Source organism: Lethenteron reissneri, chromosome 20, assembly GCF_015708825.2.
Source record: "Lethenteron reissneri isolate LAM-NWPU_2019-01 chromosome 20, ASM1570882v1, whole genome shotgun sequence".
Classification (NCBI taxonomy): domain Eukaryota; kingdom Metazoa; phylum Chordata; class Hyperoartia; order Petromyzontiformes; family Petromyzontidae; genus Lethenteron; species Lethenteron reissneri.
The window spans coordinates 5986102-6012486 of record NC_083798.1 but is presented as its reverse complement, the minus strand read 5'-3'; the positions used below and the strand labels follow the sequence as shown (position 1 = coordinate 6012486).

The 26385-nt window shown below is 50.8% G+C and overlaps 2 protein-coding genes across 2 annotated transcripts; both read left to right on the top strand.

Moving 5' to 3' along the window:
- The first annotated feature begins 3419 nt into the window (after positions 1-3419).
- LOC133344639 (sterol 26-hydroxylase, mitochondrial-like) lies at positions 3420-15169 on the top strand. The gene is made up of 9 exons (XM_061554662.1): positions 3420-4277; positions 5317-5507; positions 6606-6811; positions 7282-7479; positions 8050-8213; positions 8389-8555; positions 11355-11436; positions 12713-12979; positions 13318-15169. The coding sequence occupies exons 1-9, from the start codon at positions 3948-3950 to the stop codon at positions 13432-13434; spliced, it is 1722 nt and encodes a 573-aa protein (XP_061410646.1). The 5' UTR covers positions 3420-3947; the 3' UTR covers positions 13435-15169.
- On the top strand, positions 14249-26371 carry LOC133344490 (sterol 26-hydroxylase, mitochondrial-like). Its single transcript, XM_061554462.1, is given in 10 exon segments — positions 14249-14335; positions 16606-16811; positions 17193-17398; positions 19618-19815; positions 20387-20524; positions 20527-20549; positions 20726-20892; positions 21459-21540; positions 22814-23080; positions 25020-26371. Coding segments are annotated over 10 exon segments (1491 nt in total). The 3' UTR covers positions 25137-26371.
- Positions 26372-26385: the final 14 nt, after the last annotated feature.

Here is a 26385-nt window from a genome sequence, read left to right as displayed (position 1 = left end):
AACGCGTGACGCGTGTTTCTCAAGTCCTACACAAGTACTGACACACCGCAATCCGTGCCATTGCAATCACCTCACGTCTGGCGGAGCAATGAGAGACGGCTGTCTGTCATAGCTTTGCTATCTGTACTGCTGTCTGTACGACTGTTTATACGACTGTTTGTACGACTGTACGGCTGACTGTCTGTACGATTGTCTGTACTGCTGTCGGTCATAGCTTTGCTATCTGTACAGCACGTCTGGCATAGCTCCGCGGGCTGGACATATCAAATCACGGTAATTGATGTCCGGCGTTCGGCATGTCCACGAAGAGCAGCGGCATCCCGGCAACAGATTTGTGAGTGACGAGACAACTGCAGACGATGCAGGGCTCAATGACTCGTGGGCGGAGTTGGCAGGGGGGCACACAGGGAGGGGCACCTTTATTAATATATTTTCAGAAGTCTACAATTGAGATCAAATAAATAATATGCATCTGTGATTCCGAATGTGAGGGACAGAGACCCCCCCCCCCCCAAATATAGAAGTCAAACTCCGCCTATGCTTAGTATGCGCTCATTAAATCCACATCGAAGACGTGTGTTCTACACGCGTGTGCACTCCGTGTATCCCAGGGCTTAATTTATCACCTCGATATTTTCCGGATCGGGTAAAGGGGACGTGGCAGAATGCTCGAATTACAGGCCAATCTGGCTCCTGTGTCATGCGATGAAGATCTTTGAGCGAGTTTTGGACACGAGGATTAGAAACATCATCACCCTATCACCCAACCAATGCGGCTTCGTCAAAGGATGTGGCACTACGGACGCCATATTCGCGGCGAGGCTCCTGCTGGAGAGGCACAGAGAGAAGAACAAAGCTGTGCACGTGTCGTTCCTCGACCTTGAAAAGGCATTTGACAGGGTCCCCCACGACCTCATCTGGCACTCGCTTCGATCCCATGGAGTCCCTGAAACCTACGTGCATTGGGTGCAACTCCTATACAAGAACGTCACCAGTGCAGTCAGGTGTGCAGTGGGCATATCACCGCCATTTCCCATCAGCGTTGGAGTGCACCAAGGATCGGCCCTGTCACCACTCCTGTTTATCCTGTGCATGGACACGATCACTGCCGACCTGCACACGCCCCTGCCATGGTCAATTCTCTACGCGGATGACGTCCTCCTCTCAGATGAAGAGAGAGGAGAAGTGGAAAGACAAACGCACCTGTGGAAGGAACGTTTGGACGAAAACGGGATGAGGTTCAACATCAAAAAGACGGAGTATATGGAGTGTGGCCCCCAAACCGACGGCACCATCAGCATTGACGGAGAAGATCTGAAGAAAGTGACGGACTTTAAGTACATGGGCTCCACCATCAGCTCAGATAGTAGCATCACGACTGATGTGACGTCACGAGTCAATGCGGCATGGATGAAGTGGAGGCAAGTCACCGGAGTCCTCTGTGATCGGAAAATGCCGGATAGGCTGAAGGGAAAAATTTACAAGACCATCATCCGACCAGTGGCACTCTATGGATCCGAGTGCTGGCCAGCCACAACTGTACACGAACAAGCTCTCCACACCATGGAGATGAGGATGCTCAGATGGAGCCTCGGACTCACTCGATGGGATCGTGTCATGAACGAAGACGTTCGGAAGCGACTTGGTGTGGCCCCCATTGCGGACAAGATGCTTGAGGCAAGGCTTCGGTGGTACGGCCATGTGATGCAAAGTGAAGAGTCATCAGTGGCCAAGACTGCCATGCGTATTGAGCCAGAGGGCCGCCGTCCACGCGGACGTCCGAAGAAGCGATGGATGGATCGAATAAAGGAAGACATGAAGACGGTCAACGCATCCCCTGAAGATGCCCTGGACCGAGCCAAATGGAGAAGACAATGCCGAAAAGCGGACCCTGCGCCACAGCGGGAACAACGCTAGGAAGAAGAAGATATTTTCCGGATCGCTGCTAAGATGGCATGGAGTAGTCATAATCGGCTCGCATACGTTCTTCGTGCTCGTCACAGCCGCAGCCAAAGTCATCACGAGGGCAAAACGAGGCGGGCGAGATGGATGTGGCGTGGCGCTGTCATTCCCAGACTGTTCCGGCTGATGTGAAGAATGACTGCGCTCGCGAGTGTGCGAGCTCGCTGGTCGTGTGTGATGTCACATCCCTGTCAAACCATCCCGTATTCCTGTACAGGGAAATTGAGTTGTTAGGTCCATACGGCGTACAGCCGTTTCCACACGGGCAATGCATGTGTTTGTCTGTTTGTGTTTCTCCCTCGCGATGGGACTTTGTAGGATGAACGTTGATATTTTTAATGGCACGGGGTGACCAATAAGGTCTGGATTGGTCTTGAATAAGGTAGGCACTGGTAAGGGGTTGACAGGTATGTGATGTTCTACAAGGGCAAGAACACTTAAATGTGGGACACCATCCATTTCCGGCCAACGAATTGTGTGTGTGTCTACGCTGGTTAGCATTCGGAGGTGCCCGCTAACAGCAAATTGCCCCCAACAATCCGTCAAGGCTTATGTACGATGGATGGATCTGTGTCTGTTCTGCCTCACGGCAGGTGTTTGCTCCGTGGGAGGAGTGGGGGCATGTGTACACAGGAATTTCCTGTTGTTGATGTTGAGTTTGGTCACGTGACCAGGAAGTTCCGATTTGACAGACTTTCAGCCACGAGGCTGGGGGTCCGCCATTACACAGAGTTCAAGATGGCGGCACACATCGCGTCCCAGTGAAGCCAGCTGTAATTGTGCATTGTGGGACTTTAAGAAGCATTGTTTGTAAGTTCGTTTATGTTCTTGTAATACTGGGAATGCTGTTATAATGTTAGAACGACCGTTATAATGCTGTAAATGCCTTTATAATGCCGTTAAATTGTTATGATAAATACGAGGCCTAGTTAACAACGAAGCCTGTAACTTGCCTTATTGTGAATGTCACTTGTAATTGAATAAGTCGAGTCAAACTTGTACCCAAGTAACTATATTGCGATCTTGAGAGCAAGGATGACGAAATGTCTCATTCATAGTGCAGTGTTATATGCAGTGCTGTACATTTGGGGTGCAGTGTGATGATTGCACGATGTGCCTTTGTTTAACACAGTAGCTTGTTCTTTTGTATAGCTATTCAGTACTGTTGTGGGTGCCTGGTCCATCCAGGATCTATTGTTGAGAAACATGTTATCTAGGACAATGTTGTGATGCTGTAGTGTTCATGCATTGTGTTGATGTTTCCAAGTATTAACAGATGGTGTATCTGTGCTGTGTTTTTCCATCAGTTTTACCTCGTTCAATTCAATAAATTACGTTTGGAGTCGGGTGTTCACCCTGGCTCTGAGGGTTTATTGGATGCGAGGTTAACTACTCGGATAGCGGTGCAACGCAGCGCACAGCGAGGCCGAGACAGTGTCTGTGTTCGCTTTCAGGGCTTACAAACCCGATCCATCCGAATTGAACGACAGTGTCGATCACGGCAAGTTCTCAAGCAACCCACTTGGGCTGTACCGCCATCTGCCGGCCACCCCGAAGCCCAACGGGTTATTTGTGGGTCCCACGGCATTCCCTGCGCGATCCCACCTCACGTCCCCCACAGCGCTGGGGCTTTCACAGAGCGCGATTCGCGTGGCGTCATCACAGTCCGGGGTGACCCCTTCAAAGAGTTCACAACATCCAGTGTACATACAGCAACAACAAAGACCTACACAGTAAAAGGCGCGCCCCCTACAGAGTGCTCGTACCTCGACTTGTGTGTGCGTCCCACCCCCACCACCCCCGATACGGCACGATAAGCATCAGCCGCGGGGTCAAGCAGAAAGTGTACACGCGCTCTCGAGGTTACAGTGCGGAAACGCAGCGACGCCGAGGCTGAGCTGAGCAAATCTCCCGTCTACATTTGCACGATCAACAACAGAGCCATCAGCGCTGCAGAGGCAACCCACGAGTTGCTGCTGCTGCTGATGATGATGATGCTGCTGCTTGCCCCACGCGCTCTCGTGCGTTGGGCAGCCCTGCCCCAGCGCTTGCCCTTAACCGTGCCTCGCGCGGGGCTGCGCTCGCCGCAAGCCGCCCTCTGCTCCCGCGGTGCCGTCTCGAGGTCAGCCAGCGGCTCCTCCGTGGCAGACGCCACCGCGAGGAGGGGTGCTGATGACGGCAAGCTGGCGGGCAAGTTGGACTCGCAGACCGGGCAGCAGCCTCGGTCCGTGAAGGAGCTGCCCGGTGTGGGGATGCTGTCCTCTCTCTACTGGCTCGTCATCCGCGGCTATTTGAGCGAGTTCCACGAGCTGCAGGTGAGTGACGCATCCTCGATCATCGTCGATCATCATCAGCTCCGGCTGCTATTCTTTGTCAGCGCAACTTCGTCAGGTGTTTGCCGTGAGACGATGGGGGGAGGTGAGCTCAAACTAAGTTCTGCTCGAGGTACGTATGCCGGGGAGATGGAGTGATGAAATGAGCTCGAGCGCGGGTGCTCGGTGGATTGTTGCATCGCAGGATCGTGCGATGGCGACGGACTTGGGGAAGCCTTCGTCCAGCAGTGGATTGATCATGGCTGGTGAGCAAAAAATGATTGGTCTTTCGTCACCCGCATGGAAAGTGGCCAACTACAAGAAACGTCTGACCTCTGTGATTGCCAACAAGGGTTTTGCCACCAAGTACTAAGTCTTGTTTTGCAGAGGGGTCAAATACTTATTTCCCTCATTAAAATGCAAATCAATTTATAACATTTTTGACATGCGTTTTCTGGATTTTGTTGTTGTTATTCTGTCTCTCACTGTTCAAATAAACCTACCATGAAAATTATAGACTGACCATTTCTTTGTCAGTGGGCAAACGTACAAAATCAGCAGGGGATCAAATACTTTTTTCCCTCACTGTATATTTGGCTGCAAACATTTTTGCTGTGAACTTACAACGTTAGACGGCACTTTACAATGTAGAAGGAAGCTATGCAAAGACTGCATTATGTTGTAGAAGCAGGTGGACTTCTCCACAACTCTGGCTGTCGCCTGATGAAGCTGGTTGTAGTTACTGGCGAAACGTCGTACTCAGAATGTAAATGTTGTGGCTTGGCTCTCCAACACACCGGTGTGCTGTACTAATACACTACACTATACACTACACTACTCTACACTATACACTACACACTAGTGCTGTACTAGTGACGAATTGCATGTTCTGTTTACTTGACAACCCTTACTAGTTTGCCGTGTCGGGTGGTGGCGGGTTTAACGACACATGATTCTGTTGGTGTTTCGAAAATCATTTTATACTTTGAGCGACGCACACTAATACCAAGTAATCAATGACGAGGGATGTTTGACCCAACAGATTATACATCACAAGCGCTTCGGTAACATGTGGACTACATACATGGGCCCGGAGCTGTTCGTCTGCCTTGCCGACCCAGACCTTATCGAACAGCTGATGAGACAGGAGGGACCTTACCCTGTGCGCTCAAGCATACCCGCCTGGGATGATTATCATATGATGCGGGGTCATTCCAAGGGCCTGCTAACCCAGTGAGTCCACCATGATGCCAGGGGTGTCTTGTTTTTTGAATGTGTACTCAGTGTCTACAAACAGCGCATTGGGTTTTCCAGTTTCACGTGATAATGAGTGCGGGTGGATTCATTCATGAACTGAATTGTGCTTGAAATGGCTTCATCGTCATTATTAGAGACCCCTAGACCCACAGAGAGACTGATAGACTTACATGGAGATCCATTGAGAAAAGGAAATTTTCTGATTTCATCATCTGCGCTCTTCCACCATATGGCCACTGGTTTGGTGAAAGTGCAGCACTTGTCATCATCATCACCACCACCACCACCAAATATTGCCTTGAGGCTGAGTCAACCTAGGGGAGGCCCAGGACTGGTTCAGATAATTGTCATTGGTGTTGGCCGTGAGCGGGAATCGAACTGGAGTCACCGGGTTTACAGTGCAGCGTCCGCATCTTTGCCCGCACCTCCGGATGAATGCAAACACACACACATGTGGTGGTGATGTTGGAACGCGCGCACACCGAACCCGGGTGAATCACAGTACTTACCAGTGCGGGGTCGTTGTGTTATCCCTGACCGGGGCCCCTCCTGAGGGGAGGGGGCTGTGGGGTGTGTGTGATCCCACGGAAACCCGCCCCTCGGTGGGGAATTGTATAAAAGACAGGACTCTGAGAGCAGAGGGGCAGTTCGATCAAGCCAAGCCGAAGAACCAGCTGAAGACTGAAGTCCAGCTAGCTAGACCCTGGGACTCCTCTGACTAAGGGCCGGGCAGAGCAAGCCAGTGGTGCGACCCCAGAGCCACGAAGGCCAATGTCCTTTTCAGGGCCGGATTCGTGTGGCTGGTGGTCGAGACCTGTGCCGAAGCTGGGCCAGGTCAGTTAGTGTCTTTGAGAGGAGGATCGTAGAATAGAGGGAAGTAGAGGAGTTAACTTGGGGTGTTAACTGGGGAATTACTTCCCTCGTTAGAACAGGTGTGAGCTGTCGAGTTGAGAATAATAAATACTTGTTGCCTCAAGTTCAACCGTCTCTGTCGTCATACAAGGCCACCACACACACATGGCCGATTACCGGAGCTGCTAGCCTCCCCCCCCCTTCCCATCTCCACACCTGCAGGACGGGCGCCGACTGGAAACGCATGCGTGAAGTTCTCAACCAGCGCATGCTCAAGCCCAAGGAGGTGATGCAGTTTGCGGACCCCCTCAACGCCGTCGTCACAGAGCTGATGGGGCACGTGCGGGCGAGGCGCGGGCATGGCGCCGCTGCCGCAGTTTTCCCGCTGCCGGACGTCGCTCAGCTGCTCTACAGATTCGCCTTTGAAGGTGCGCTCGCTCAGCCCGGCCCGCGGACCCGTGAATGCGGCGGCTGGGCCCCAAAATGGCACAGCCACACTTTTGATGTAGCGATAAAGAATAACAAGTGTTCATTTATGACAGTAGCTTGGATTATTTAATGTTGTCCAGAACGATAGTCTGTAACTTTTGCAATTTTTCAGTTTTTTTAAGTGACGAGTCACTCTGAACTCGTGACATCGCAACTGGCTCAAAGGGTGGTCCAGGTAGAAACGTGCCACTCCCTATCCAAGCTACACACCCTTGGGTTGGTGTTCACTTCGCCTGGTGAGACTACTGTGGGAATTCGGGCTGAGCCGATGGTACATGAATCGTGAACGGGGCTGGCTTTCTTTCCAGCAGTCATGGTAACCCGGGCACAAAATAAACTAAATCATCTTTAAAACCACTAGTTTTCTTTCAAATAAACGCCTCTTGTGCTCATCAATTGTTCGTGGTAGGCGTTACAACCGTTCTGTTTGAGACTCGAATGGGCTCGCTCGAGGAGACCGTCCCCAAGGAGACCCAGGACTTCATTCGCGCCATCGAGAGCCTGCTGTCCACCACAATGTACGTGCTGGCCCTACCTCGGTGGACGCGGCCACTCCTGCCCTTCTGGGGCCGCTTCGTCCAGGCGTGGGACGTCATCATCAACACCGGTGCAGTGTGTTGGCTTAGGTCAACTGTCATTATCCCCGACATCGCTCACACGTACCACCGCGACAAAAGTAGATGATCAAGGCCTTGACTCACCACCCGAGCATTTGTCACTGGTGATACTTCACCAGATAAAGCAGTTAATTGAAGCAACTATGGCGACTTGGTGCCGCATAGCGGCGCAGGTCTGTCTAGCGAATGTAAAGAGTGTTAAAATGTAGGTTTGATGAACATTGGTTGGTTTAAAGAATACACAACCTCTGGCAGTCATGTGACCTCTGTGATCTGATTGGAAGTTGCTATTCCAGTTGCCCACTCGGGGCAGCTGCAATCACATTTTGTCCACATTTAAGCAACTCCATTTTTTACAAAAGTAGAAAATGCGACCGGCACTCGTGCCTGTAACGATCGGCCCAGAATTGCCTCGTTACGCTACGGCCTTCAGGAAAGGATGAAAAGTTCAACACCTGTTGAACGGATTTTTTTGTCTGTAAGGCACGACAATATTTAAAATGTTTCCCTCATTTTCTACCCGCTGCCCTTGCGCCCATGTGGTGGCTCCGGCACCTCAGCGACGCGACTGATAAACGTCAAGCTGGCGGAGGTGAAGGATTGCATCTCCCGGGGGCAGGAGGTGCGCGGCGAGTACCTGACCTACTTGCTGGCGAGTGGTCGCCTCTCGCTGCCCGAAATCTACAGCAACACCACCGAGATCCTACTGGCTGGCGTGGACACCGTACGTTCGACTCCCATAGGCGGACGGCTACAGCCAGAGGCTGACACGGGCGGCAGTTGGCCGCGATCTTGCTGCCAGTCTGTCGGCGTCACCGTGCGTGTAGTGTGATCGCCCCCCCCCCCCCCCCCGCTGCCCTTGTTTTTATCGTTGTTTGTTGACTGTTGGTCACTCACAGACGTCGAACACGCTCTCGTGGAGCCTCTACCACCTGGCTCGGATGCCCGCCTTGCAGGAGGCCCTGTGCCGTGAGGTCAATGCAGTCGTGCCTGGTGACGCTGTACCGGGCATTGACGAGGTGGCCCGGATGCCACTCCTCAAGGCCGTCATCAAGGAGACGCTGCGGTGAGGTGTTCGGGGGCACTGGCGGTGCCCGTGGGGGGGTGGGGTGGCATGTGCCCCCCTAATGATCCGATCGAAATCCCTAATTTCGTTCGGATCATTGGGGTGTATTAGTAATAAATCGGCATTTTGCGACCCCCACTGCCATTATGTAGCATATTATTACGTGCCAGGGACTCTATGAGATGAGAGGACATAATTGGCAATAAGCAACGGCAAAGCAGTTATAAGTGACAAACAGAATTGTGCGCAGTTACGTATACAGTACACGACTTCCCTGAAGGTATACCTTCAGCGAGCGCGATGTCGATCACACACGGTTCGAATTCGACCCTCGATCGATGGCTGCGCCATCGCCGCGCACGCGTCGAATAAAAAGCAAGGGACAAGTCCTTATGTGGTGGTGGTGGTGGTATTGATGCACACACACGCCAAACTGGTGCGGGTGATCGTGTCATCTCTGGCCAGGCATTCCTGAGGGGAGGGGGCTGTGGGACGCGTGCGATCCCACAGAGCCCCACCCCTCTGTGGGAAGCAGTACAAACCTCTTCTGGGCAGTTGTGTGATGTACGCCCAGGGCCTCCTGAGGGGAGGGGGCTGGGGGGCCTGTGTGATCCCACAGAAACCCGCCCCTCGGTGGGAAATCGTATAAAAGGTGGGACCCGGAAAGCAGAGGGGCAGTTCGACCAAGCCAAGACGAATAACCAGTGAAGACTGAAGACCAGCTAGCTAGACCCTGGGACTCCTCTGACCCGCTGCCCTTTTGAGGGCCGGGCAGAGCAAGCCAGTGGTGTGACCCCAGAACTTGAGGGCCGATGTCCTTCTCAGGGCCGGACTCGTGTGCCTGGTGGTCGGAACGTGTGCCGAAGCTGGGCCAGGTTAGCTAGCCTCCTCAGGAGGGAGGTCTAGAGTGGGGGAAGTAGGGAGTTAACGTGGGGCGTTAGCTGGGGAACACTTCCCCCGATAGAACGGGTGAAGAGGCCGTTACCTCTTCGAGTGTCAGGGTCGCTTCTTTGCTGGAATTGAAGTTACCTGTAATAAATACGTGTTGCCTCCATCAACCTTCTCCTTCGTCATATAAGGCCACTACACTTATTAATAACTCTATAATTTTTCATTGCTGAAGGGGTTGCCCCCCCTACCTGAAAATCCTGGCTCCGCCAATGTTCGGGGGTCCGGCGAGGTGCGACCGCATACGTGGTTGCTGCTGTGTCCGCTCTGCGAGCTGTATGTATGCACATTAAACTTCTTTCGCACTCTACATAGCCAACCGTGCTAATCGAAGCTGTGTGGTGTTTGCCGTTCGCGATGCCCGTCGGCTCTGCGCCGCTTACCCTGTCAGTCGGATTCTTATGTTTCGGTTTATTTGATTGAAAGCTAGGTTGTTTACTTCAACATTTACTGTAGGTTACATTTTTGTTGTTGTGTTCATACGTTCGTTCTTGGGCTGACGCTGTTTATAATTTATACGATCGGAGGTAATTTTGTCACCTCTGCCAATTTTACGGTCCGGATGATGTTCTGAGCCCCGTCACCAATGGCTGCACAGTAACCCATCAAGTAAAATGTTGTTTTGTACTTTATTTTGGCTAAATTCTATGTCTGAGAATTAACAATCGGTTTCGCTGCTATTTGAGTAAAATTACTCTCAGTGGTGGAATGGGTGGAAAAGTGAGCAAAGATGTGTAATGGGTTCAATTTAGGCGCACACACTTCTTGGGAGGCAACACTCATTTATTAGAACAGTAAGTATATAACACTGTACATTACACATAGGGTGGTGACCACCGACCTACTCTAGCTAACACACACTTCTCTAACTCTCAGCTACTCTAGCGTGACCCAGCCAGGTGGGCTACTGGCAGGTCTGCTGACTGGAGACTTGACTCTTCTTGGCATCTTCACGATGCATCTTCATTCTTGGCACGGGCAGCCTCGAACCTCGTGAGGAGGCTGCTTATAGGAGGCTTGGCGTGCCCGGGCGCCACCCCGGCCACGCCTCCCTACGAGAACCCTCTCGAAGCCCCCCCCCCCCTGCTGTCCACGTGCCCCCCGAGGTGCCCCCTGGGCCCCTGGCCCCCACTGGGATCCGGTCACGTGTCCAGCCAGGGTCACAGAGAGTGCCACGACCTCACACCACCTCCGTGGCCTCCCGAGTCCAGAACCGGCCCCGACGTCATTCCCGCCTCCAGCCGGGAGGACGTCATGTGTGTGTGTAGACCCATGTGGTAGTGACGCTCACCCGCATAGTGACGTCACACGTGTGCGTGTGCACACAGTAGTGATGCTACAATCACTACAGATGAAAGGGCCACTTGAAGTATTTTCCAGTAGTTCTGTTGAGATTCCCTTGTGAGGCCCATCTCGGATACATGGATTCGCGCCGCTCTTTAAGATTTCCAAATGGAATATTTTCTTCACGGCTTGACACCAATAGCACAGCGGGCGCCTCCATGGCGAGATGTTAACTACCCCGCCTGGTACACAGGAGGACGGGGGTTCGATCCCAACCCTGATGCCTGCTATATATTTTGAGTTGTCATGTTCTTCTCGTGGTTGTGTCGATTTTTGTATGGGTCCTCCGGTTTTTCCCTCCACATTTGGCTGGTAGAAGTTTCCACATGATAAGCCACTTCACGGAGCTATCATTTGTGGCGAGGTCACTTCTGAAAAAGAGCTGTGTATCTCAGTGGGCCTTATCTGGTAAAATAAATAAAAGTTTATAGTTTAAAACACGATTTAGCACCTTTAACAATTCGCAGGATTCTAAGCTCTAAATGTTTTTGCTGTTTATGTCCGCAGGTTATACCCGGTGGTCTTCCAGAATGGGAGATACATCATGGATGATGGCCTGGTAGTCGGCGGGTACTCCTTGCCGAAAGGGGTAAACCGTGCTCGCGTTGAGCTCACTGCATACATCACGTGGCAATTTCCCCCACATTCATTGGGTGTCGATTCAGCTGTAGAATTTAATTCGGGACTTTTTTTTTTCAAAATAAATAATTTCTTGTCAGTTGTGAATTTGACCGTTTTCCAAATGGCATCGTTTCTCTAATCACCGCTGCCGCTTTTGTCAAGTGTGGTGATTTACATGTTGTTTTTACAGTAGTGACTCGATTATAACGATCTGTGATTGGTCGAAATGCATCAGGCGTAGCCGTTTGTAAAAATGACACTTAAATAATAGACCTTAATCATACACTGTTGGATGAAGAACTTACCAAACCGTGTCAGTTATGGGGGTTGTTTGACCATACTTGTTTATTAATGCAAGTTGGTGAAATGGACAGCACAGAATCAAACTCACGTTGTCGTGCTCGTAGAAAAGTGTGCGAACTGCACCACAAATGGCCGTTGTGCGTGTACAGCATAGCCCTTTTTGTCAACTCACTTCTGGATGGAGGACCTCTCCATGCCACGTGGGTCATGACGGTTGTTTACATACTTCACGCCGGTCAGGGTGGGTTGGTGAAATCGAGAAACATCGATGTGGAAGCATAGAGTCACAGTACAACAATGAATTGTTCCGCACTGCACTTTGCAGCCTCCAACGTAGGCTCGCAAATGCCTATAACAACCTGGCGTATACCTGGTGGTCAAGGGCCATCCAGGTTCTACACTGCTCAGCTTCCAAGGTCTGATGAGATAGGGCACGTTTCAATGTGAATGGCACTTCTCAAAAAAGTTGATTGGCCAATCTGTTGTGGTTTTTTTTGTATCATGGCTCAAAGGCCCAAAACACCAAGCGGTTCGCAACAAAAAATAACTACGTTACATGCAACAGATAAGATGTAATACTTTGATTAAGTTGAGAAAGCTTTTTTGGACTTGGGAAAAAAGAGGAAAATGGGGGGAGGGCTTTCCCAAGTTGAGCAGCGCCAAGAAAGAAGTAGAAAGAGAAAGGTTCTGACCGGCAGCAATCGTGGTGGTTGAACGCAGTGTGGATGAGATTAAACATATTATTCCAGTAGACCCGAGTCCTCCACATCGGTGGAGATTTCAACAAAAGGAATTTAGGGAAAACCGTTACCATGGCAGCAGCCGCGAGAAAATAGTGATAAGGAGACAACTGACTGGCGGCCGGTGAGCGAGCGGAGTGAATCGGTGAATGTTGGATGGTCAGCCAACGTGATCGTTGCCCCCCGTCGCTGGTGCCGCAGACCCACCTGTCGCTGTGTCACTACGTGCTCTCCATGGACGGAGAAATCTTCCCGAATCCGCGGGAGTTCCGGCCCCAGCGCTGGCTGCGGGGCAAAGACCGGGCCGCATGGCGGCACGGCAGTGGCGGGGAAGAGGAGGAAGAGGCTGCTGCTGCTGCCACCTCGGAGAGAACGCATCCCTTCGCCTACATCCCATTTGGCTTTGGGCTGCGTGGGTGCGTGGGACGCCGTATCGCCGAGCTCGAGATGCACCTCTGCCTGGCCAGGGTCGGTATCCCCAGACGAAGGTTTTATTGGTTTAACACGTAGCAGGCTTTCGCGACCAATATCCATAATACAGGTATTTTTGGGTTATATCGCATACATATATAAATTTGTCATTAAACATGCCACCACCCGACACAGCCAATTAGTAAGGTTTGTCACGTAAACAGAACATGCCAATTCGTTACAAGCCACAACATTTACAATCTGAGTAAAAGCTAGTTGTGTAAAAGGCCGAACACCCCTGGCCGTATCGTCACGTGAGATCGTGACGTTATTTGGTTTCTCCCTGAATCTCAGCGATCGTTCTCTGTCACCGCGTGTGCTGCTTGCTCCCGCAGTTTGTGAAGACGTTCGAGATGATGCCCGAGCCCGGCGCGAAACAAGTTCTGCCAAAAACACGGGGCCTCCTCGTTCCCTCTGCCCCCATCAACCTCTTGCTGCGTGAGAGACTCTGAGGAGAAGAAACTAAAGAAGAAGAACGACACGCAGAGAAGGCCATAATATATATTTTTTGGGGTTAGATCGCGAAAATATATAAATGTGTCATTAAACTCGCCACCACCCAACACAGCCAACTAGTAAGGTTTGTCACGTAAACAGAACATGCCAATTTGTTACTAGTACAGCACACCGTTGTGTTGGAGAGCAATTCCACAACATGTACAATCTAAGTACGACGTTTCGCCAGTTATTACAACTAGCTTCATCAGGCGACAGCCAGATTTGGGAGTGACGAGACAACTGCAGACGATGCAGGGCTCAATGACTCGTGGGCGGAGTTGGCAGGGGGGCACACAGGGAGGAGGCAATGCCCCCTCCGAAACTGGGCACCTTTATTAATATATTTTCAGAAGTTTACACTTAAGATCAAAAACATATGAATCTGCGATTCCGAATTTGAGGGACAAAGCGACCCCCCCCCCCCAATATAGAAGTCAAACTCCGCCTATGCTTAGTGTGCACTCATTAAATCCATATCGGACACGCGTGTTCGACACGCGTGTGCACTCCGTGTATCCCAGGGCTTAATTTATCACCTCTATATTTTCCGAATCGCTGCTAAGATGGCATGGAGTAGTCATAATCGGCGCAATGCACCGCCACTACTACTTACTACTTCTCGAGTACAATGTACGCTTATCCATAATAATCCTAAATGGCTGTACCATGTTATTCCGGGGCTATTCCTAAGGCACCGCTCGCACACGTTCGTCGTGCTCGTCACAGCCGCAGCCAAAGTCATCACGAGGGCAAAACGAGGCGGGCGAGATGGATGTGGCGTGGCGCTGTCATTCCCGAACTGTTCCGGCTGATGTGAAGAATGACTGCGCTCGCGAGTGTGCGAGCTCACTGGTTGTGAGTGATGTCACATCCCTGTCAACCCATCCCGTATTCCTGTACAGGGAAATTGAGTTAGGTCCATACAGCGCACAGCCGTTTCAACACGGGCAATGCATGTGGTTTGTCTGTGTTTCTCCCTCGCGATGGGACTTTGTAGGATGAACGTTGAGATTTTTAATGGCACGGGTTGACCAATAAGGTCTTGAATAAGGTAGGCACTGGTAAGGGGTTGACAGGTATTTGATGTTCTACAAGGGCGAGAACACTTAAATGTGGCACACCATCCATTTCCGGCCTCACGAATTCTGTGTCTACGCTGGTTAGCATTTGGAGATGCTCATGAACAGCAACAGTCCGTCAAGGCTTATGCACGATGGATGGATCTGTGTCTGTTCTGCCTCACGGCAGGTGTTTTGCTCCGTGGGAGTGGGGGCGTGTGTACACAGGAATATCCTGATGTTGAGTTTGGTCACGTGACCAGGAAGTTCCAATTTGACAGCCTTTCAGCCACGAGGCTGGGGGTCCGCCATTACACAGAGTTCAAGATGGCGGCACACATCGCGTCCCAGTGAAGCCAGCTGTAATTGTACATTGCAGGACTTTAAGAATTATTGTCTGTAAGTTCGTTTATGTTCTTGTAATACTGGGAATGCTGTTATAATGTTAGAACGACCGTTATAATGCTGTAAATGCCTTTATAATGCTGTTAAATTGTTACGATAAATACGAGGCCTAGTTAACAAAGAAGCCTGCAACTTTCCTTATTATGAATGTCACTTGTAATTGAATAAGTCGAGTCAAACTTGTACCCAAGTAACTATATTGTGATCTTGAGAGCAAGTGTAATAAAAGACTCCGTCAGGCACTGCTGTCTCCGTTGGTCTTTTATTTAGTTTCTTTCTCTGCACCCCGCTGGGTCCGGTCCGCGGACCAGCGTCGTCTCGCGCGCACCCCGCACGCGCTCCCTCGTCAGCTCCTCCGCTCTACCTCACACCCCGCTGGTCCTGACAGTGGACCAGCGTCTCCTCGCGCATGCCCCGCACGCGCTCTCCTCGTGACGTGCCCCGCACGCGCTCTTCCTCAGTCTCTCCAGCTCCCCCGCTCCGCACACCGCTGGCCGACGGTGTGCCGAAGCCCCATCAGCCACGTGGCTGATGGCGCGGCGGCCACCCAACGTGGTCCCGCTTCTTCACTCCACAACTGACACCGATCCCTTCCGGGCTCCCACCTATATCTTCTCCCCCACGTGACCCTGAGTCCTCCCCTTCCGGATCGTCAGATCCGACCTTCCCATACTGCCCTGCTGGCTCCACCTCCATTCACCTCGCTTCCAATTGGACCCGAGGTGAACGGCGGCTCCTCCTACACGCCCCCCATACTGGGCTCCGCCCCCCAATACCCCAGGCCGTGTGATTGGGCCAGAGCCCAGCAGCAACCCCATTTACGCTCGAAATTACACAAGGATGACGAAATGTCTCATTCATAGTGCAGTGTTATATGCAGTGTGTACATTTGGGGTGCAGTGTGATGATTGCACGATGTGCCTTTGTTTAACACAGTAGCTGTTCAGTGCTGTTGTGGGTGCCTGGTCCATCCAGGATCTATTGTTGAGAAACATGTTATCTAGGACAATGTTGTGATGCTGTAGTGCTCATGCATTGTGTTGATGTTTCCAAGTATTAACAGATGGTGTATCTGTGCTGTGTTTTTCCATCAGTTTTACCTCGTTCAATTCAATAAATTACGTTTGGAGTCGGGTGTTCACCCTGGCTCTGAGGGTTTATTGGATGCGAGGTTAACTACTCGGATAGCGGTGCAACGCAGCGCACAGCGAGGCCGAGACAGTGTCTGTGTTCGCTTTCAGGGCTTACAAACCCGATCCATCCGAATTGAACGACAGTGTCGATCACGGCAAGTTCTCAAGCAACCCACTTGGGCTGTACCGCCATCTGCCGGCCACCCCGAAGCCCAGCGGGTTATTTGTGGGTCCCACGGCATTCCCTGCGCGATCCCACCTCACGTCCCCCACAGCGCTGGGGCTTTCACAGAGCGCGATTCGCGTGGCGTCGTCACAGTCCGGGGTGACCCCTTCAAAGAGTTCACAACATCCAGTGTACATACAGCAACAACAAAGACCTACGCACCAGTAAAAGGCGCGCCCCCTACAGAGTGCTCGTACTTCAACTTGTGTGTGCGTCCCACCCCCACCACCACCCCCGATACGGCACGATAAGCATCAGCCGCGGGGTCAAGCAGAAAGTGTACACGCGCTCTCGAGGTTACAGTGCGGAAACCCAGCGACGCCGATCAACAACAGAGCCATCAGCGCTGCAGAGGCAACCCACGAGTTGCTGCTGCTGCTGATGATGCTGCTGCTGCTTGCCCCACGCGCTCTCGTGCGTTGGGCAGCCCTGCCCCAGTGCTTGCCCTTCACCGTGCCCCGCGCGGGGCTGCGCTCGCCGCAAGCCACCTGGGACTCCTCTGACCCGCTGTCCTTCTAAGGGCCGGGCAGAGCAAGCCAGTGGTGCGACCCCAGAGCCACGAAGGCCAATGTCCTTTTCACGGCCGGCGTGTGGCTGGTGGTCGAGACCTGTGCCGATGCTGGGCCAGGTCAGTTAGTCTCCTTGAGAGGAGGATCGTAGAATAAAGCGAAGTAGAGGCGTTAACTTGGGGTATTAACTGGGGAATTACTTCCCTCGTTAGAATGGGTGAAGAGGCCATTACCTTTTCAAGTGTGACCTGTCGAGTTGAGAATAATAAATACGTGTTGCCTCAAGTTCAACCGTCTCTGTCGTCATACAAGGCCACCACACACACATGGCCGATTACCGGAGCTGCTAGCCCCCCCCCCTTCCCATCTCCACACCTGCAGGACGGGCGCCGACTGGAAACGCATGCGTGAAGTTCTCAACCAGCGCATGCTCAAGCCCAGGGAGGTGATGCAGTTTGCGGACCCCCTCAACGCCGTCGTCACAGAGCTGATGGGGCACGTGCGGGCGAGGCGCGGGCACGGCGCCGCTGCCGCCGTTTTCCCACTGCCGGACGTCGCTCAGCTGTTCTACCGATTCGCCTTTGAAGGTGCGCTCGCTCAGCCCGGCCCGCGGACCCGTGAATGCAGCGGCTGGGCCCGAAAGCGGCACAGCCACACTTTTTATGTCGTGATAAAGAATAACAAGTGTTCATTTATGACAGTAGCTTGGATTATTTAATGTTGTCCACAACGATAGTCTGTAACTTTTGCAATTTTTCAGTTTTTTTAATGAGAAAACGGCCTTGAAGTTAAATCAAGAGCGATGAGTCACTCTTACGCGTTGAACTAGTGACATCGCAACTGGCTCAAAGGGTGGTCCAAGTAGAAACGTGCCACTCCCTATCCAAGCTACACACCCTTGGGTTGGTGTTCACTTCGCCTGGTGAGACTACTGTGGGAATCCGGGCTGAGCCGATGGTACACGAATCGTGAACGGGGCTGGCTTTCTTTGCAGCGGTCATGGTAACCCGGGCATAAAATAAACCAAATCATCTTCTTGGTTCTTTCGGTAAAGTTACGTAGAAGGGAAATAATAAAATAATAAAAATAAAACATTATAAAATACAATTCTCACGACGTTTCGGCCACAACGCAAGCAGCCGTCCTAAGGTGAAGAACAGGGCTGTCGGAAAGACAGCGTCTGAATGAACACCACCAAGCTTGGCAGCGTATATTTAAGCTGGGTTAGAGGAGGAGGGCGCCTTGACAAAGGAATTTGCATATCAACAAAGGAATTTAGCATATTTATGGAAAATGCAGATATGGGATTAGTCACTACTTGTGGATTGTGTAGGTGCTAATATTATGCTCGTGTATTATGTAGGATTAGCAGTAATAAAGGCAGGAAATAGGATTAGCAGTAATAAAGGGAAGGAAATTTTAATTGGTAAGGAGCTGCAGCAGCCAAACCACCACGTAAAAAACTAAAATAAAAAGTACATCAATATCATCAATATACTCAATATATAAACTACATCAATATCATCAATATACGTGGTGGTATGGCTGCTGCAGCTCCTTACTATTGTAATTAAAGACTCCGTCAGGCACTGCTGGTCTCCGCTTGTCTTTTATTCTGGTTCTTTCTCCGCACGCCGTTGGTCTCCTCCGCGGACCAGCGTCATCTTGCGCGCGCCCCCACACGCACTTCCTCCTCAGCTCCTCCACTCGTCCTCACACCCCGCTGGTCCTGACAAGGGACCAGCGTCTCCTCTCGCGTGCCACGCACGCTCCTCTCGCGTGCCCCGCGCGCTCCTCTCGCGTGCCCCGTGCGCTCCTCTCGCGTGCCCCGCACGCTCCTCTCGCGTGCCCCGCACGCTCCTCTCGCGTGCCCCGCACGCTCCTCTCGCGTGCCACGCACGCTCCTCTCGCGTGCCCCGCACGCTCCTCTCGCGTGCCCCGCACGCTCCTCTCGCGTGCCACGCACGCTCCTCCGTCACCTCCTTCTCCCGCTCCGCACACCGCTGGCCGACGGTGTGCCGAAGCCCCATCAGCCACGTGGCTGGTATCGCGGCGGCCACCCAACGTGGTCCCGCTTCTTCACTCCATCAACTGGTCTCGATCTCTTCCGGGCTCCCCTTTATATCGTCTCTCCCACGTGACCCTGACTTCTCCCGTTCCGGATCGTCAGATCCGGCCTTCCCATACTGCCCTGCTGGCTCCACCTCCATTCACCTCGCTTCCCATTGGAGCCGAGGTGAACGGCGGCCCCTCCCACACGCCCCCCATACCGGGCTCCGCCCCCAATACCCCGGGCCGTGTGATTGGGCCAGAGCCCAGCAGCAACCCCATTTACGCTCGCATCACACTATTAAAATTCCTTCCCTTTATTACTGCTAATCCTACTTCCTCCCTTTATTACTGCTAATCCTACATAATACACGAGCATAATATGACCACCTACACATTCCACAAGTAGTGACTAATCCCATATCTGCATTTCCCATAAATATGCTAAATTCCTCTGTTGATATGCAAATTCCTTTGTCAAGGCGTCCTCCTCCTCTAACCCAGCTTAAATATACGCTGCCAAGCTTGGTGGTGTTCATTCAGACGCTGTCTTTCCGACAGCCCTGTTTTTCACCTGAGGACGGCTGCTTGCCGTCCTTTCCGACAGCCCTGTTTTTATTATTTTACCGAAAGAACCAAGAAGATGAATCCCTGCAGTTACGAAAGCCTCAAATTGAAATTTAAACCAAATCATCTTTAAAACCACTACTTTTTTTCCAACGAAACGCCTTTTGTGCTCATCAATTGTTCGTGGTAGGCGTTACAACCGTTCTGTTTGAGACTCGAATGGGCTCGCTCGAGGAGACCGTCCCCAAGGAGACCCAGGACTTCATTCGCGCCATCGAGAGCATGCTGTCCACCACGATGTACGTGAAGGCCCTACCTCAGTGGACTCGGCCACTCCTGCCCTTCTGGGGCCGCTTCGTCCAGGCGTGGGACGTCATCATCAACACCGGTGCGGTGTGTTGGCTTAAGTCAACTGTCATTATCCCCGACTGCGCTCACACGTACCACCGCGACAAAAGTAGATGCTCAAGGCCTTGACTCACCACCCGAGCATTTGTCATTGGTAATACGTCACCAGATAAAGCATTTCAATGAAGCAACTATGGCGACTTGGTACCGCATAGTGTCGCAGGTATGTCTAGCGAAAGTAAAGAGTGTTAAGAAGTGGGTTTGATGAACAATGGTTGGTTTATAGAATACACAACCTCTGGCAGTCGTGTGACCTCTGTCATCTGATTGTTAAGTTGCTATTCCAGTTGCCCACTTAAGGCAGCTGTAATCAGATTTTGTCCACATTTGAGCAACTCCATTTTTTACAACAGTAGAAAATGCGACCGGCAGTCGTTCCTGTAACGATCGGGCCAGAATTGCTTCGTTACGTTATGGCCTTCAGGAAAAGATGAAAAGCTCAACACCTGTCTAACGGAGGTTTTTGTCTGAACGGCACGACAATATTTAAAATGTTTTCCTCATTTTCTACCCGCTGTCCTTGCGCTGATGTGGTGGCTCCGGCACCGCAGCGACGCGACTGATAAACATCAAGCTGGCGGAGGTGAAGGATTGCATCTCCCGGGGGCAGGAGGTGCGCGGCGAGTACCTGACCTACTTGCTGGCGAGTGGTCGCCTCTCGCTGCCCGAAATCTACAGCAACACCACCGAGGTCTGCTGGCTGGCGTGGACACCGTACGTTCGACTCCCATAGGCGGACGGCTACAGCCAGAGGCTGACACGGTCGGCAGTTGGCCGCGATCTTGCTGCCAGTCTGTCGGCGTCACCGTGCGTGAAGTGCGTTCGCCCCCCCCCCCCCCTCACCGCCGCCCTTGTTTTATCGTTGTTTGTTGACTGTTGGTCACTCACAGACGTCGAACACACTCTCGTGGAGCCTCTACCACCTGGCTCGGATGCCCGCCTTGCAGGAGGCCCTGTGCCGTGAGGTCAATGCGGTCGTGCCTGGTGACGCCGTGCCGGGCATTGACGAAGTGGCCCGGATGCCACTCCTCAAGGCCGTCATCAAGGAGACGCTGAGGTGAGGTGTTCGGGGGGCAGCGAGGTGCGACCGCATGCGTGGTTGCTGCTGTGTCCACTCTGCGAGCTGTATGTATGCAAAGATGAAAGGGCCACTTGAAGCATTTTCCAGTAGTTCTGTTGAGATTCCCTCGTGAGGCCCATCTCGGACACATGGATTCGCGCCGCTCTTTAAGATGTCCGAATGGATTATATTCTTCACGGCTTGACACCAATAGCACAGCGGGCGCCTCCATGGCGAGATGTTAACTAGCCTGCCTGGTACACAGGAGGTCGGGGGTTCGATCCCGACCCTGATGCCTGCTATATATTTGGAGTCTGCGTGTTCTTCTCGTGGTTGTGTCGATTTTTTTTATAGATCCTCTGGTTTTTCCCTCCACATTTGGCTGATAAGCCACTTCACGAAGCTATCATTTGTGGCTAGGTCACTTCTGAAAAAGAACTGTATATCTCAGTGGGCCTTATCTGGTAAAATAAAGAATAGTTTACGGTTTAAAACACGATTTAGCACCGTTAACAATTCGCAGGTTTCTAAGCTCTAAATGTTTTTGCTGTTTATGTCCGCAGGTTGTACCCAGTGGTCTTCCAGAATGCGAGATGCATCATGGATGATGGCGTGGTAGTCGGCGGGTACTCCTTGCCGAAAGGGGTAAACTGTGCTCGCGTGGAGCTCACTGCATACGTCACGTGGCAATTTTCCCCACATTCATTGGATGTCGATTCAGCTGTAGAATTAAGTTCGGGACTTTTTTTTTTTCAAAATAAATTATTTCTGTAAGTTGTAACTTTGACCATTTTCTAAATGGCATCGTTTCTCTAATTACGGCTGCCGCTTTTGTCAAGTGTGGCGATTTACATGTTGTTTTTACTGTAGTGGCTCGATTATAACGATCTGTGATTGGTCGAAATGCATCAGGCGTAGCCGTTTGTAAAAATGACACTTAAATAATAGACCTTCGTCATACATTGTTGGATGAAGAACTTTCCAAACCGTGGCAGTTATGTGGGTTGTTTGACCATACTTGTTTATTAATGCAAGTTGGTGAAATCGACAGCACAGAATCAAACTCACCTTGTCGTGCTCGTAGAAAAGTGTGCGAACTGCACCACAAATGGCCATTGTGCGTGTACAGCACAGCCCTTTTTGTCAACTCACTTCTGGATGGAGGACCTCTCCATGCCACGTGGGTCATGAAGGTTGTTTACATACTTCACGCCGTTCAGGGTGGGTTGGTGAAATCGAGAAACATCGATGTGGAAGCATAGAGTCACAGTATATCAATGAATTGTTCTGCACTGCGCTTTGCAGCCTCCAACGTAGGCCCGCAAATGCCTATAATAACCTGGCGCATACCTGGTGGTCAAGGGCCATCCAGGTTCAACACTGTTCAGCTTCCAAGGTCTGATGAGATAGAGCACGTTTCAATGTGAATGGCACTTCTCAAATAAGTTGATTGGCCAATCCATTGTGGTTTTTTTTATATCATGGCTCAAAGGCCCAAAACGCCAAGCGGTCAACAACAAAAAATAACTACGTTACATGTACCAGATAAGATGTAATGCTTTGATTGAGTTGAGAAAGCTTTTTTAGACTTGGGCAGAAAAGAGGAAAATGGGGGAGGACTTTCCCAAGTTGAGCAGTGCCAAGAAAGAAGTAGAAAGAGAAAGGTTCTGACCGGCAGTAATCGTGGTGGTTGAACGCAGTGTGGATGAGATTAAACATGTCATTCCGGTAGACCCGAGTCCTCCACATCGGTGGAGATTTCAACAAAAGGAATTTAGGGAAAACCGTTACCATGGCAGCAGCCGCGAGAAAATAGTGATGAGACAACTGACTGGCGGCCGGTGAGCGAGCGGAGTGAATCGGTGAATGTTGGATGGTCAGCCAACGTGATCGTTGCCCGCCGTCACTTGCGCCGCAGACCCGCCTGTCGCTGTGCCACTACCTGCTCTCCATGGACGGAGAAATCTTCCCGAATCCACGGGAGTTCCGGCCCCAGCGCTGGCTGCGGGGCAAGGACCGTGCCGCATGGCGGCACGGCAGTGGCGGGGAAGAGGAGGAAGAGGCTGCTGCTGCTGCCACCTCGGAGAGAACGCATCCCTTCGCCTACATCCCATTTGGCTTTGGGCTGCGTGGGTGCGTGGGACGCCGTATCGCCGAGCTCGAGATGCACCTCTGCCTGGCCAGGGTCGGTATCCCCAGACGAATGTTTTATTGGTTTAACACGTCGCAGGCTTTCGCGACCAATATCATACATAATAGGGTTTTTTTGGGTTATATCGCATACATATATGAATTTGTCATTAAACATGCCACCACCCGACACAGTCAATTAGTAAGGTTTGTCACGTAAACAGAACATGCCAATTCGTTACAAGCCACAACATTTACAATCTGCGTTCAAGCTAGTTGTAATTACTGGGTCCTCCAGTTTTTCCCTCCACATTTAGAAACATGCGTTGAAAATATTTGGCCGCTATCAATTTCTACGTGATAAACCACTTCGTTAAACTCTCATTTGTGGCCAGGTTGCTTCTGAAAAGAAGATATATAGCTCAGTGTGCCTTACCTGGTAAAATAAAAAAAATGTTTCAGTAGTTTAAAAATGGCAATCCAGAGGTTACCTCCGATTTGCGTGGTTGGCTACACCAAAAAAAGTTCAACATACAAGGTGGTCTCCTGGCACGGTAGTTGAAACAATGGTGCTAGATTATTGAATCCCCTCCACCGCGTCTCTGTCCACTCAGCAGTATAAATTAGTAGACCACAATCAATCGGCAGGTTGTGCGTGGTGCAGTATTGTGTGGAGGAGAATATGGATGAGGGCCTCCCTGTGCTGTGCGGGCTCGTGCGAGATATTTGTGCTGATCGGATTGGATGGAACGCGTAGATAAGTGTGGGTAATGATATTAATTTGCCGCGTTTTTCAGTTTACACCTCTTTGTAGTATTATGCATGCCAAGGTGCAGCTCACTAATCGATTCTGGGAGTTGACAATAAGAAGTAGAACTGGGATGTTTAGTCGATTAATTTGATTCGTCAACTAAAAATTGCAATCGTCAACTTGAGTGGTGGATTACCTGTGCTGCTCTAAAAATATGGCACTTCCTGGCTCCCGAAAGTGGGAAACCCCCAACAAAGCCCAGCGTGACGAGGCTGATGATGTCGGTGACAGTCACCAAACCTCACATATCACCTCCCGTCCAGTGGCACAACATGTGGGCGAGACATTTTTTTCCGACACTTCCCCAACAACCTCTTCCGTGTTATTCGATTCTCTGATTAATCGAACCGCCAATCGGTAGAGTAACCGACTACTTACTAACCCCATTGGAACCTCCCTTGCCAGTAGCAAAATATGATAATTGTATTTTTACCCTTTTATCTGGCAACAAAACTGACACCTTTTTTTACAAGGAGTCATGTTGGCATTGACCACAATACCTGCGGTCGGAATGCAAACAAAAAACACAACTCTGATAATGTATGCACTGTCCTTGAAATTGATTGGTCCACACCCGAGACAGCTTTTCTTAGAGCCTAGGTTCACATGGTGTTGAACCAGATGACGCCAAAAGGCGCACAACTCAAAGACAATGCACCATCAGAGCATGAGAGCTCGGGGTGAGCATTTACACCATTGGAACCTCCTTTGCCAGTAGCAAAATATGATAATTGTTTTTTTACCCTTTTATCTGGCAACAAAACTGACACCTTTTTTTACAAGGAGTCATGTTGGCATTGACCACAATACCTGTGGTTGGAATGAAAACAAAAAACACAACTCTGATAATGTATTCACTGTCCTTGAAATTGATTGGTCCACACCCGAGACAGCTTTTCTTAGAGCCTAGTCTCACATGGTGTTGGACCAGATGACGCCAAAAGGCGCACAACCGTGTATTTCATTTTAGTCATTTCATTTTAGTCACGTATTTTTTTTAAACAACTTAATGCACTCTAATGTGGCGGGGGGGGGGGGAGAAGAGGACTGTGGAATCGACGGTTGTGCAAAAGGCCGAACACCCCTGGCCGTATCGTCACGCGAGATGGCGACATTATTTGGTTTCTCCCCGAATCTCAGCGAACGTTCTCTCTGTCACCGCGCGCGCTGCTTGCTCCCGCAGTTTGTGAAGACGTTCGAGATGATGCCCGAGCCCGGCGCGGAACAAGTTCAGCCAAAAACGCGGGCCGTCCTCGTTCCCTCCGCCCCCATCAACCTCTTGCTGCGTGAGAGACTCTGAGGAGAAGAAACTAAAGAAGAAGAACGATACAGAGAGAAGGCCATAATATTTTTATTTTTGGGTTAGATCGCGAAAATATATAAATGTCTCATTAAACTCGCCACCACTCAACACAGCCAACTAGTAAGGTTTGTCACATAAACAGAACATGCCAACTTGTTACTAGTGCAGCACACCGGTGTGTTGGAGAGCAATGCCACAAAATGTACAATCTAAGTACGACGTTTCTCCAGTAATTACAACTAGCTTCATCAGCCGACAGCCAGATTTGTAAAAGCCTACCTCTTCAACAGAGAGGAAGGTCGATTGCAATATTTGCATGGTCGTGGACTCTGGTTTGTGGGAATTTTGGGTGCAATGGCTCACTCTCCCGGTGATTTTATTACTTTTCCAAATTTCAGCGTCTCGAATTCGAATGAAGAAATAATGATTTGTTTGACATTGCGACGAATGGTCGTGCCTCTCGTGGCTGCTGTAGAGCTAGTGTGAATCCATTACAAATAAGGTGACTTGAAACAAATATTTGTTACGTGCAATTTAATGCCACATGCGTTGTGAGCTTAATAATACCTTTTGATCCGTTGATGCTTCTTGACACATCCGGGTGGCAAGTAATTACGCATTGGATTACATTCATTTGTTGCGCTCAAAATACATGCATCTCATCGTGCGTGTGTGAGAGTCAGTGATTTACGATGTATGTACGCAAAATAATACGTGTAACCGGCTCGCCCTATCCCTCTCCTCCCGTGATCGTAACGAGGGCACAAGCCGTTTAATAAAAACAACAATAATAGACGATGAGTGGGTTTTCTGCCATGTGTTCTGCCCTCTTGAGGATCGAGTGACTTCCACCACCGTGGGACACCAGAGGGTTGTGGAACTGCAACTCTCTATTCCAAAGTGTTCTTCTGAAGAGCACTCGTGCATCTGCAATCACGACTAGATGCACACCAATCGACCCACGTTGAAACACAGCACCTCGCTGCTCAATCCCTGTACAGCGTCGATGCGAATCTGAATAGGTTTCTCGTACCCTGAATTGATTACTCCACTGGTAGGCATGGCCTGTTGTGCAGTCACGTGATTCGTTGGGGTCCACTCCGTGGTCATCATTAACTTAATTCACAATTATACGTGTGATTCATAACATAATACCTGTCAACCCATATGTGGGTTACCCGTATTCTTGTACAGGGAATTTGCGTTTTTAGGTTCATACGGCGTACAGACTTTTCAATACGGGCAA